General features: G+C 44.3%; 1 protein-coding gene across 3 annotated transcripts in view; it reads left to right on the top strand.

Moving 5' to 3' along the window:
- The window catches only part of SH3RF3 (SH3 domain containing ring finger 3), a 255,958-nt gene that overhangs the window by 218,605 nt on the left and 23,133 nt on the right, over positions 1-14,220 (top strand). For all 3 annotated transcript variants that reach the window (XM_072849811.1, XM_072849809.1, XM_072849810.1), the window contains one exon: positions 4-308. In XM_072849811.1, coding sequence (XP_072705912.1) covers positions 4-308 — 305 coding nt within the window. The remainder of the gene's footprint in view (positions 1-3; positions 309-14,220) is intronic.

Here is a 14,220-nt window from a genome sequence, read left to right on the forward strand (position 1 = left end):
CAGCTCACCCCCCGGTGCCAGCCCCGGAGCGGCCCACCGCCACGGTCTCGCCCCTGCGGACACCCAGCTCGCCCTCCCGCCTGCCAGCAGCAGCTATCCGGCCTCACCCTGCCGTCTCCCCGCAGCATGGCCACCAGCCGCCCACCCCAGGGGCCCGGCCCCTCATCCCCCTCACCTCCGCTGCCGCTGCCATCACCCCGCCCAACGTCAGCGCAGCCCACCTCAATGGTGAGGCGGGCGGTGGGCCCCTGGGTGGCCCTGTCACCCCTGGGCCCGCCGGCAAGGTCGAGGAGAGGAAGAATGAGAAGGTAAGGACCACCACAGCCCCACCATGCCCTGCGCTCCTGCCGCCTCTCCCTCCCATGGGGCTGCCGAGGAGGGACCCTGCAGCCACCGGGGAGGGCAGAAGCTGGTTTTCATTGCCTGCCAGCTTGGGCGTCCTTGTCTCACATTATTTTCGTGCTCCATCCTTCTCCCCCCACACACCATACCCAATGCTGCTCTCGCATACCCGCTCACAGGTGGGGAACGAGGTTGAGCCACTAAGGGGCTGAATTTGTGTGTTTCTTCCAATGATCAGTGCCCAGATCTGCAAATTTGCAGTGGTGCAGAGAGATGTTATAGCGGGCTTTTGGTCATTGAAACTGGATGGCCAAGTGAGAAGCCGTCTGCCTCGCTATGTGGAAGAAGCTGATGGTGGTACCAGCCCCAGGGCAGGTGCCACAGGCACAGTAAAACACTGGCTCGTGAGTGGCAGGAGCTGTTTTACTGCTCCAGAAACATCTCAGTTTCTTGCAGAAACTTTCATTGCAGTGGCACAGACAAACAGGGAGAAGGGAATTAAATACGGCTCGTTTGGACGTAGGTGCTATGCACTGTAGGTTCAATCTCTTAGGAGCCAGCAGTGGGACTGATAGCAGAGTGCCTGTCCCTTGTGCACCTTGCTAAGAAAAGCCAGCATGGAGAGCTGCTTTAAGCGCCGAGCCTTTTAGGTTCTTGGCAAATATTTTGCTTTCACCAAATGTTTACATTGTGTTAGCAGTTCCCATTTATCAATGCTGAGGGCTATCTCCGTACTGCCTAGCAGAGCCCACTGATACAAACTGCCTGCTGGAAGCAAGATCCTGGTTTGTATCTGAGTAGGAGAAAGAGATGTGGGAGCCTGCTTTTCCTTTGGACCTGCAAAAAAGCCTTTCCATACGTTCCCCGAGCTTTTCCGTGGTGACAGGCACATATGGGGTAAACATTTACTTTGTACATGGTAATGCTGAGGTTGTGGTCAGGGTCACAGATAACCCCTAGTTTCACAAGATGACAAATACAAGTTTTAAAATCCTTTCCTTAATCCTGTCTTGAATTTTCTGAGTGCCTTTTGGTGAAAGAAGAAGGGTGCAGAACTTCTGCCCTGGATGTGAAATTTAGGTACTTGTTTACAAAGAATGATTTCCGAGTGTGCATCGAGGACTGCGCGCTGTGCAAGCGGAACAATACCTGCTACTTCTGCAAGCCCAAGGAATTGTATAGTATTTGGCAGAAGGTGGTAGATCTGCACGTTACCTCAGAGCTTTGTATACTGGCTTATTTAATACTTCCTAAAACTTATCATGCTATTCTATAGGTCCATATATTTTAATTCGTGTGGGACTGCACACTGAAATTTCCTAGGCAAAATTATGTCGAGTCCCTTACTAAGATACTGGTTAACCTTTCCCAAGCTGTTACAGCTTTAAGTTACTGAATTTGGATGCAGGGAGGTAAAGTTGTGGGGTTTTTGAGCTCCATGGATGAAGGGGAGAAACAAATAGTATACTACGTCATTGCAATGACCATTGCCAAAGACCAATTCAGTACCTGGGAAGTATCAGAAGGAAGTGACAATAAAAATTTTCATCTCTGACTGGATTGGGTGGTGCATAACTGCCCTGTGTTGAACAATATATTGCTGAATCTCCTCCATGTCATATTTCACTTTCATTTTAGAAAGATCTGAGTTAACGATGCTTCCTTTCCTTTTAGAAGTAGCGACTGATGTTTGGCCAGTTAAGTTGTGTTCCTATTCTTTGCATAAACCCAAATATTTCTTTGAAGCAGTTGAGAGCTTGGATAATGCCAGACTAAAAGCCATATAACTATTCCAAAAGGAATCTGTGAGTCAGAACTGGAGCCATATCTGGATCCACGCTTGATATTTCCGAAGTGGAGGCTGGTTGGGCAGGTTTTTTGGTAAATAGGGAACAGTCATAACACTCAGAAGGAATATCTGTGGAGAGAGGCAATTACCTATTATCAGTACACCTGACAGGAAAAAACAGACAAGTCCGAGGGGCAAAAAACAGAAGCAAGGACATAACTAGCAAACTGCCAGATAAGCAAAGATCGGAAGCAATTTATCTGAGTTCAGTTTCATTATATTAATCAGTCAGGTACTTTGAGATGAAAGGAACAGAGGGGATGTTAGTAAGAGGAGCGGTAATAAGGTCTTCATCTCTGCTGAACACAGGATGGAAGAAATGCACAGGTAATTATCTCCTGAGAAACTGAGATTAGCAAGTCGTATTTGAGGTAAATTGTAATGTGCCATAAAATTAGCATTGTTGTTGGAATCAACAATTTTTGGTGTCCCATCAAATTTGGTGTCCCATCTTAGTCTTTCCAGTTTCTTTTGTAGGATTCCCTTGAGGATGAGGGCTGAATGATCAGAGGGAGAATGGCTGTTTTGGGAAGCATTCTTTTGTTATTAAACACGGGGTTTTTTCACACATTGATTGTCAGTGTGAGTTCACTACGGTACAGAGGGCACATGGTATGTAGGAAGAAGTAGTTTGCATTTGGGGATGGACATGCTGAGGATCCATTGGTTTTCACAGTTCTGTTGTAGAAGATGTTTCTTTTAAGGGCTATGGAGATAAATTGCAATTTTTTGCATTTATCACTCTGATATAGTCAGATATATTGGTCCTTGGGGAAATTTTCTTCAGATGATAAGTTTAGCAAGGTTGGTTGGCTGCTTGAAGGCTGGGCTGGGAGATAGTGGGAAAAAGTATTTTAAGAGATAATCTTCTACCAATTTGTGTGTTATGATTTCCCACCTAGATTCCACTCAAGGATACCAAATGTGACATCAAGGGGCAGCTGCTGTAGTGAGTCTGTATACGCTATTTGGGTTGCTTGTTCCAAGACAGAATTGTCTTGACCTTGGGAACAGCCTTGCTGAGTGTACTGGTGAGGTCATTGCTGTTAATGCTTTCCTCTGTGCAAATGTTTATATGCCAATATCATGGGTACCTGTTGGTGTGCAGCAGACAGATATAGGCACATCCCAACACTTCTCTAGAATCAAGGGACTCTGATTCCAATTTTTACTCTTGTTTCCTTGTGGTTTAAAGGCACGTGGCAGAAATAATCCTCAGGATTATGGTTTTCAGCTCAGCAGGAATGGTTTTCTTGCTCATCTTCTATTAATATAGCAAATCCTTAGGTCTGTTTTTTGACATCTCTGGTTCTCTACTTCAGCTTATTTCTTGAAGGTCTTGATCCAGACTTCCAAACCTGCAGGTGAACCTTGGCACCTACATTCATTTAGGCACCATAATAATAGTGTCTTACTGTCATACTCCTGCAGACTTAATCAGGAGGTAACATATGGCCTCCATGCCAGTCTTCACGTGTCAGTATGCATCTACCCCCAGAGGATCCTATCTGCTTGTGCTCTGCTTCTCAGCTCCTTGACCAGCCTCCTGTCTGCTTAGGGAACAGTTTCAAAGCTGCTCTCCTTTGCCAGCTGCTGGTGGTAGCTGATGAAAGACTGAGCAATAGATAATGCTTAAGTCCACTGTGCAACAGTGCTCAAAAAGTGCTCAGGCAGCCAAGCAGGCTTAGAAGTAGAGCACTTGAAAATCAAAGCTGTTTCAGTGCTATATGGACGCAGTACAAAGCAGCAGGAAAGGTGGCTCACACGTAAGTAGCGTAGACACTACAGGAATAACAAGTTGGGGACTGAATAAAGGCAAGGGAGCATGGCAGAAGTCAAAGAGGTAACAGTGGTCAGGGCAGCACAGGAGAGAGAAGAGCATTAGCAGCTAGTGGGAGTTATAGCAGGGGGCACCAGAGAGAGGGTGCCAGTGGGGAGGGTGGAGGTGAAGGGTGCTGTGTAAAGCCCATGGGGAGGGGTCCTGAAACAGGAGTTCGAATACAGGGGCTGAAATGTATCTAAAGAAGGCAGCTAAAGAGAGCAAAGTGTAAAGGAGACTCTTTCATTCTTTTTCTCAAATATTTCCCGCTTGAGGCCAATTCTTCTTCTTTTCCAAGAAGGAGGTTTCCTTCCCCAGAAGGAAAATAATAATTCTCCCCCAAAGTCACTCTATTCCAGGTTAGGAACAGGAGTGTCCCAAAGACATCACAGGGACAGGAGGGAGGTAAAACAGAGAGCAAATGGGGAACATTTCCTTTAAGGGTGGGGGGTGATACCATATCAGGGGTCCTCTGAGCTCTCTCTTCATCATTTGCTAATAATATCCACATGTGTAACCATCTGAAACTCAGAGAATTCAATCCCAGTTCCTGAATCTTCTGAACATCTGAAAGAAAGGGCTGGAGATCCCAGCTGTGGAATGGAAGAAAAAACCCTGTGTTTTGGGGGCTTTTTTAAGTGGGCACCCTGCTTTTTCAGTCATGATGAGCACTGCCCAAGTTCAACTGGTAGATTACAGCTGAGAGCTTGTAATTATGGCATGACTACTGCTTTGACCTCGGTCAATTTTTGCTATAATAGTTTCTGCTGTACATAATCTGGGCTGGTGCTTAATACCTCTGAGAAAACCACTTGTTTGAATGAATTAATGCATTTCTCATTAAAGGTGCTCCTCATTACGTTAATCAAATCAAGCAAATCATGCAGGGTGGTTTGACCACTGTAATTAAACTTTCTTTAAAATCCACTCATTTGGCTTTTGATGAGGATTTTGATTAAACTCTTCCAAAATGTCTGGCCCAATATCTGCTAAAGAGGAAAATAAGAGCTTGCACTAGCGAGCAAGCTATTAATTCATCACTGAGTTACACCAATTCCTTACTGTTTTACCTAGCCAGAGTATATAGAAATATTTTAAAATTGGCAATGTAAAATTAAATGTTTCTTACAAGTGTGCTGAGAGAACAAATCTGTTTGCAGCTTTAAATTTAGTAACTGTGTTCCTGGAATATATAGAGGATCTGGATAAGCAAGTCACAACAAATGGGAAAATACACTGGTCCGCTGTTTACTGATGTTAAGATAACAAGAGACACATCTTCAGAAAATGACTTTGAACATGCACGAACAGTTTTGTCTGTGAAGATTGAATCAGTAAACATCTGTCTGTTCTCACCAGTGTCACTCACTTTCTGAAATATTGGTCCTTCTGCTCAAAATAGTTGCATTCCTCAAATGATACAGTATGTTTGGCATGATCCTGGTGTAAGGACTACATTACAAAATAGAACAAGCAAAGGCCTGTTTTCTGGCCCTGCAAGTGTCCCTGCATGACTTGCATCCACACTTCTAAGCTTTCTTCTCCGCCCAAAATAGGGTGACTGCATCCAGACTGCTCACTGAGAACAGTCCTGATACGTGGTGTGGTGGTGATACATGGTATGGGCAAACCATGCCCATACCTTGTCCTGGGAGAGTGCTAGTTGATATAAGCCAAACCCACAATGGTTAATGGATGCAGACCAGGGTCTGATGCTAAATTCTGGCCTTGTTTTATATGTCAGTATAGACATGACCAGAGAGACTTCCCTCTCCACTGCTGCCTCTTTCTGCCAGTGCCTTCCTCTGCCTTCCCCTAATTCGCAGCTCAGTGCCCGGTCCCACCAGGCAACATCCCTCAGTGCAGACCTGCCGCCTGCACACATAGTCACCCACCCTGGCTTTACATAGGGTTGGAGACTAGACCAAAGGCCCTTTAAAAATTTGGCTTTGTAAACTCTGGGATGCTCTTTGACCTTAGTTCACATTACAGCTGTCTGTTTAAGCTATCAGTTGGTAGAACTGAAACTGCCTGGAGGACCTGATCCTACACGGTAGTGCACCTTCAGTTTTCACTTACTGTTAGTCTCTCCATTGCAACTTCTTCTTATATTAACTTGTCCCTGAGTGAAAAAGGTTTGTTATCACTTCATATCCACTAAAGAAATCTAATTCCGTATCCAGAAAATGGAAGATCAGTCTCAAAAGTGAAGTGTTGAGCACTTGCAAGGACTCTGTAGATATAAAATGACGTGACAAAAATAGTGGTCACCCTGGGACGAGTAAAGGAAGCTAAGGACAGAGTTGATGAAATCAGATTTTTCAGATACAATGTCAATATGACTGACCCTGAATTTTTGGAAGAGGAATTCAGTCTTCCTAGCAGATACCAAATGATTTAATATTTTTCACTTTGCAACCGGTTTACCTAAGCAAGCCCCCTAAGTTGTACAGGTATGAAATGGAATGATAACAACTAAGTGACTTGATGAAAGCAGCGCAAGACATAAGAATGAACAAATTGCACAGGAGTGGAAGAGCCTGGTTTGAATTCTCAGAGTAAGTGTATAAAAATATAGAAAGCATTATGAGGAAGCAACATTGGAATAGTAATGTAAAGGTTTGCATCAAAAAGATAAAGAATAAGTTCTGTGACACTAATTTGCTTGGGTACTATGTAAGACATCTGAGTTGATCCTGGAGCCACCAACACCAACATTTCACCGATCATTTTCAGAGTCAGATTTGACTTTTCAGTTTAATGTGTGTTCCAGTTTGTTCCTCAGTAAGGATGCTTTAATCTGGAATATTTTAGTTCCGTGCTCTCAAGACTTGTGCACAGAATACATACTGTTAATCCATTTCCTCTCCACAAAGGCAAGGGGGCTGTCTTCATCACAAATGAGCCACTGCTTCCCATGCTCCAGAAAGCGAATCTTGGCTCTGTGACCAGCAAGTGATTCACCAGAAACTTGGCCAGGGAGTGGAAACCTCTTTTTCTGGTCATGTGAATTCAGGCCACAAAGTTCTGTTTTAGGGCAGAGAACTCGTGCTTAAAATCTCTCCAGCACCTTCTCCTTCATTGTTAGAGTTCAATTTGAAAGGACAAAAACCTGGCAACTCGATGATGAGTATTTTAAGGCTGGCAAATAACCCAGCCAAAAGCATGAGCCCCAGCTGTCAAAACATAGAAAACTTCAGCTTTACAATAAAACAGATTTCTGTTATTTCTGACTGGCTAGGATTCTTTTGCTTAGATCAAGGGCAATAAGCCATTGATCAAAATTTCTTTTTCTTCTTTGCATTTTTGATGTTAGGAAATGCTTTCAAACTCCCCACAGATATTTCAAGCGTTGACTTTGCTTCCAAGCAGTCTCCGAAAGCTATTCCTCTTCTCTTTCCTCTCCCCCTGCCTCTGCTTATCTGCCTCATAGTGCTGTCACAGGATTTCTCAAGTGTCCACAGTGGATTTCTCTAATGCTGTTTCGAGTGGTTCTGTGCTGCATTCTGCAGCCGTAAGGGGAAGCAGATCCAGGGGAAGCGAGGATGGAGAGTGCTTTAGCTTCAAGAGGAAATTCAGTTTATCTACTAGCTGGAGACGAAGCTGTTTGGATGCCAAAGCACAGCATTCTGCTGACACCTGTAGAGACCTAATTTTATAACACAGAGGACCCACGGGCTTTTACTAAATCCTTAGCACTGCTTGGGGAAGAAAGTAGAACTGACAAAAGAAAGAGCATGCAAGGGAGCGCTGGAAGCAGAAGGCTGGAGGCGTGTGTGTGCACGAGCGTGTGTGCATGTCTGTGTGTGAGCATCCCAGCACTGGCGTTCCCATGGCATTCCCCTGCCTGCAGAAGGAATCATGCAGGACCAGATGGCTGGATGGGGCCAGGCTGTGGGAGGGGATGGCAAGCATCTCCTTGGATTAGTCGGGTGAAATGTAAGCACTCTTGTGGTATCGATGGGAGACATTGACACATTCCGGCTGTTAAGGGATCATAGGGGCCAGTTCCCACCCCAGACCGTACAACTCTGCAGCTGAGCATCCCATCACAGCTTCTGCCCTGTCCCTGCCCTGTTGCTGAAGAACACGGTTTGATCCCTCATTCCCTCGTAACATCAAGCTCCCAATTCCCAAGCACAGGTTAAAAAAACAGAGTGCAAATGCTGTGCTGGTCCCTGTCCTCCACTTTCTGCCTCGGAGCAGTAACAAACAGAGCTGGCATGGGGCTGCCACTGGCCCACCACTCCCAGAAAGGAGGACATGCAGGTTGAAACCATTCCAGCAGAAAAACACAGTAGGAAGCTGGATGCCTTGAGAACAATGAAACAACTTGCAATGTGTCAGAGTTGGTGGCACCTTGGCTTCCCACGCGTCCAGGACTCATTTGCTTTCCTCAGTGGTTTTCCAACTATGAATTCACAAGCCAGTATGTCTTAAACCACCAAGAGGCAACAGAGATTGTTCGCTGAGATACAAGTATCTCAAGAGCCAATGCAGTTGTTTTATGGAGACAAAGTTTGAACTTTCCTGTGAAAATTGGCTATAATCAACTTTTCAGCACCCATGTTTCTTTTTTCAGTCACACAGGTACTGGTATTTTTCCTTGCTTTTCCCTATAGTTACACATAAAAGGTGGGTTAAAATATCTAGCGTCAATGCAGAAATACTTCAGTAAGCTCTGTTAGAAGAATTACATAAACTAAATGAAATTGCAGTTTCTGACAAACATCAGTACTATAGGAACAGTGCGTTATAACAGACAACAGATATCTGCAGCATGTTTCTGTTTTTATCATGTAACTCAAGGGCATAACCAAGTTATAGCAAAGGGATATTTATCTTATTTTGTACATTTTTGTTTATTTTTCATTTTGCAGTAGCAGCAGAAAGATTCACAAGCCCTCAGCTTTTCTTTTGCCAAATGGTAAAGCCACTTTAAAGTCAGTCTGGGTTGTTATTTTTTTGACTGAATATCTCAAGCATCTAGTAATTCCCTTCAGACCAAGTCAAGACATGGAGTCAATGCTGGTCTCTGAAGGACTGAAAAAAAATGCTCTTATTATGCCCTCTGGAGAAAAGATCAGTCTCAGGAATTCAGAAAGTGCATCATGAAGAAGTTGCTTTTCAGACACTATGTCTGCAGGCTGCCTGTAATCAATTAATACAGGGTGTCAAGCAGTCAACCTTTTAAAAACCAATTCATTATAAAGGCAGAACTCAACCTGTTTCTTTGCTTTTTTGCATATATTTTGTTTGGTTCATATTCACTGATATGTTTCTGTAAGTTAAGACTACAGAAGCTAAAATATTAGCCTTCACTCACAGCTCACGGTATTCAGCACGCTAGCAGCAGACTGGCATTGGGCTTCATCACCAGATACCCCAGGGAGAGAAGAAGTAATTTAATGTGAGTCCATGGCCAACTTATTTTGCAGTAAAGTAGATTTTCTGTACTGTAGTTTTTAGTCCCAATTCATGATCAGTTCAGAACTGGTATATTTTAAAATGGAATGAGCTGGCTTCTTTGATGACTTCAGAGACCTTTATTCCCTCCTGTACAACATCATGTTATTCTTCATATCTTAAGTTTTGAGACAGAAAAGGAGGGAGGTCGGGCAGGCAGATCCTATCAACACAATGGTCCCTGCTGTGGCAAGGGAAACACATAACCTAGGCTTTGATCAGGACATAAAAGAGAGAACTGATTTTCCAACTTTTTACATTTTTCTGGACAGGTTTTATATCTAAGCCAGATACTCCTGGTTGGCAGGCTTAGATGCAACCTGGCCAAGAGATACAGCTGGCCAGCAGGGAAAGTGGCACAGAGAAGATAGGAATGATGGTGGCCCCACAGGCCTGGGATGGGTTTCCATTCACCAGCCGTAAGAAAATCAGATGTATGCCAGCTACCCACCACAGATGTCTGTCTAACTTTTCTTAAAATCATTCAACTAAGATCATTCTGCAACTTCCCTGAGCAATCTATTCCTGTCCTTTCATATTCCTAGGGCCAGAAAATTTCCTATTATCCCTCCTGAATCTTTTATGGCTACAAATGAATCTTGCTTCCTCATGTCCTGCTCCAGATGAACAGCTGATCAGCTTTGTCCTGACAGCCTTCCACATATTAGAGAACTAATAATGTGTTCAGTCCTCAAAAATTCTCTTCTTTCAACCTCACTGAGCGCAGTTCCTAGCCTTTCTTCACAGGTAATTCTTTCTAGGCCTCTGATTACACTTTCAGCTCTCCTCTGGGCAGTCTTCAGCTTGCTGCGGTCTTAAAGAGCAGTGCCCCCGAGTGGAGTTTTGCTGAGACCTTGTTAGTGCCAATTAGGATGGAATAAGCACTTTCCATGGCTTACATATAAGATGTTTGTTAATATGTTTCCAGATGAAGTTTGCCTTTTTCGCAGGAGCATCTTGACTCACGCCCAGTTTGTGATCCAGTGTAACTCCCATGTCCTTTTTTGCAGAGCTGCTGGCTGGCCAGTCACTCCTCGTTTTGCATCTGTGGATTTGATTTCTCCTTCCTAACAGTACCATGTCATGCTTGTCTTTGCAGATTTCACCATGGTGATTTGGGATCATTTCTCCATTTTAGGAAAATTGTTCTGAATTCTTACCCTGTTTATCCTTTTGTTGTGGGTTAATCCTGGCAGGCAGCTTAGCCTCACACAGCCGCTCACTCGCTCCCCACCACAGTGGGAAGGGGGAGAGAATCGGAAGTGTAAAAGTGAGAAAACTCATGTGTTGAGATAAAGACACTTTAATAGGTAAAGCAAAAGCCGCACGTGTAAGCAAGGCAAAACAAGGAATTCATTCACTCCTTCCCATGGGCAGGCAGGTGTTCAGCCATCTCCAGGAAAGCAGGGCTCCATCACGCATAACGGTTACTTGGGAAGACAAACGCCATCACTCCAAATGTCCCCTCTTCTTCCTTCTTCCCCCAGCTTTTATTGCTGAGCATGAAGTCATATGGTATGGGATGTCCCTTTGGTCAGTTGAGGTCAGCTGTCCCAGCTGTGTCCCCTCCCAACTTCTTGTGCACCCCCAGCCTACTCGCTGGGGGCAGGGGCAGCATGAGAAACAGAAAAGGCCTTGATGTTGTGCAAGCATTGCTCAGCAATAACTAAAATGGGGTGTGTTATTACCTTTGTGCAGTCACAGATCCAAAGCATAGCACCATACGAACTACTACAAAGAAAACAGACTCTATCCCAGCTAAAACCAGTACACCTTCCAACTGCTTGCTGACTTAATCAGCTCAGTGCCCACTGCTAGTTTTAGAAGTGCACTGTCTAGCTCACCTACCAAGTAATTAATGAAAAGATTGACTAGCACTGGGACTGAGACAAGCCCTGTTGGTACCTGCTTGGAATGTCTTCTTGGTTTGACAGAAAATCATTAACTGGAAAACACTGCAAAGCAACCGGTAGCATCTGGTTATCTGCAGTTTGAGTTCTCACATGTATGCTGCTGAGCTAAAAAGAGAGAGAGTACAAGACTGGAAGGGACCCCTCAAACACACACATTGCTGTCCTAGCAGGAAGAAGTTGAAAGAACAAACTTGTGCAAGATATTCATCACATTGCCTGCTCTGCTGTGGGAAGATTGTCAGATACCGCAAAGTAATCATAGTACAGGAGCTTGAACAGAAGTTGTGATTGCTTAACTAATGGACTACTAATTCTGTTATCTTTATAGGCAGAGACACTCCAATCAACCACGATCAAATTGAAGCTCAGACAATTCTAAGTCAGTGTTTACCCACACTGTTTTGCTAAAATGAAAATAAGAAAGGCTGTCAGTCTGTACAGACCATCAGTCAATCAATCACTGCGGTCAAGGGGAAATCTTCTTGCCCTGTTATCTGACTTGTGTAAAGGGGTTTTCATCTTCATCTATGGTAGGCAGGCTCAGAGATGGACTATTATGACAAGGCTGTCATTTCTGCTCCAGTGCAGTAGTGATTTTTCTTTATACAGTTTCCATCATTTTCAGATGTGAGGTGTATGTGATCAACATCTTCACAGAGGCATTTTGAGCTGTGTGTTACAATTGACTATTTCTTGCTGTTAGTTGGCAGGATCCACCTTTGATTTCCGGTCACACTGGCCTCTTCTGCATCAGTCAACTAGCTGGTAGAGCAAAGAGGAATGCACTGTATACGTGTTGTCATTGCTAATTATTTCTGCAGTAGTCACATGTGAAAACACCAACCAGACGTCACTGCCTCATTGCATAGCACGCTCCAGACAAGCAACAAATGAGCCATTCATGTCCAGAGACCTTATGAGGATACAGATATGAATATGTGTGTAACCCATGCGAGATGCCACTCACTGGCTGCACCACTGAAAGTACCCTACTACCAACTTTGACATAAAGCATGTCTTCAGATATCTTGGGTTACCCAAACCAGCTTAAGCCTGACATTTGTGTTAACGTGTTTCATCTTGCAGTTGGAGTGGGCTGAGAAAACGGAGAATATTGGCTTAGGTGGTACACGAGACAGGCGGTAATTAGTTACATCAGTGCAACTCAGTTGCATTTAATTATATGGTCATACTTGCAGGTCATGTGTCAGGGAAGAAAAAGTGGATAAAACAGACAAAGGAAGGGAAGATAGAATGGAGGGATAGGATTGCAATGTAAATCCAGGCTTAGTGCAAAAGGGAAAATAGCCACGGTGCTATTGACTCCCCTTCCCTACTTATACTGTAGTTGTTCCCTTTGGTTAGCTTTATTTTTCATTGGTGATACTTCTTGCTCAGCTCTTTAATTTAAGAAAGGAGAATTTTAGACTCCTAAAGACCTGACTTTAGCATAAGGGTATTTGGATTTTTTTTTTAGCAAATGGTCTTTGATGGATCCATTTTTATTTTTTTAAGTAACAAAAAGACAAAACTAGGAAAAAAGATGAAATCCAATTTTTGCTGAAGAGAGGATGCTCTTATTACAAATGCTGCCAGGGTTTGAGCAGCTTCTAGCAAGGCTTTTGCTATTGCAAAGCTTACTAGTAATTACAACCCGAGTGTTGTGACATTTGGAAAGCCACAGTGCCTTGGTCACTTATCAAAGAAATTGTCATTTACATGCCTGGGTATTCCTCTGACACTGACAGCCACTTACTTTGCAATCCTTTAAAATGATTCTAGGATTCTTTCTTCATTTTTTAAAGAGCATACATGATCAGTTTGTCCCTATAAGAGAAAAGGATTTCAGTCACCTCAGTGTGTCCCAGGAATAATTCATAGTGCATTGCTTGGAAACGTAATGGGACTGAAGAAGCCTGTAGCACAGCTGACAGGGGAGGTTGCAGAAGCCTCAGCTGCTTTGCGTGCAAAGCTCATGCACCACAATAATTGATCACACCTCAGTGCACCGGACAACAGCTCTGTCCCTGTGCTGAGCTGCCGGATGCAGCAAGGCCTGCGATGCCCAGGGATACAGAACACCGGAGGCTCCAGGCGCTCCCACAGGCGCTGGGAGGCTGAGCTTCCCCTTACTCCCAGAAAAGAAGCCGTTGGCTTGAGCGCAGTGGTATATCTCTTCTTGATGCTAATAAAGTATCACTTGCCTTGTTTGAGACACACTCTCATGAGGGTAGGAGGGAGCAGGGACAAGACCTGATTTTTTTTTGTATGCACGAAATACATTAGGAACTGTTTCTTGGATGCTCAGATTTGATGCTGTGGGAGCTGCTGAAACTGGAGGGCAGCCTTCAGAGAGCGCGAAATTTTCATGCTCGTGGCTTTGATGGTGTCAAGGACCTGCTTCTACAATGTCAGACCATCTGAGAACCATCAGGGCCCCTCTTGTTCCCGCCCCTCGCCCGGTCCAGGCTGCCCCAGCAGCAATGTGAAGCCCGGCTCATTTTCAGAAATAAGTTGCCTGAGCAAGAGGAGTTTCTGCTTTCATCGCCTCTAGGCCACGGTCCACGCGGGTGTGATATGTTCTGTCAGTCTCAGCTGACTCCTCAGTCTCTAGCTAAATGCATCTTTTATGAACTGATGAATTGTTTGTAGGAATTATTTCACTGCAATGTGTTCCAGTGTCTAGTACATGCAAATCTGTCAATTTTTCATTGTCCACAGACAGCCCTTTTCCTATTCCATAGGGAATTGATTTTGAGAGAAGGATATACCTCCTGTGATGCCTGAATTTTCCACAAGCAATCTTCACTCTGAGTGCAGGCCAGCCCAAT

The sequence above is a fragment of the Ciconia boyciana genome, chromosome 1 (genome assembly GCF_034638445.1).
Source record: "Ciconia boyciana chromosome 1, ASM3463844v1, whole genome shotgun sequence".
NCBI classification, from domain to species: domain Eukaryota; kingdom Metazoa; phylum Chordata; class Aves; order Ciconiiformes; family Ciconiidae; genus Ciconia; species Ciconia boyciana.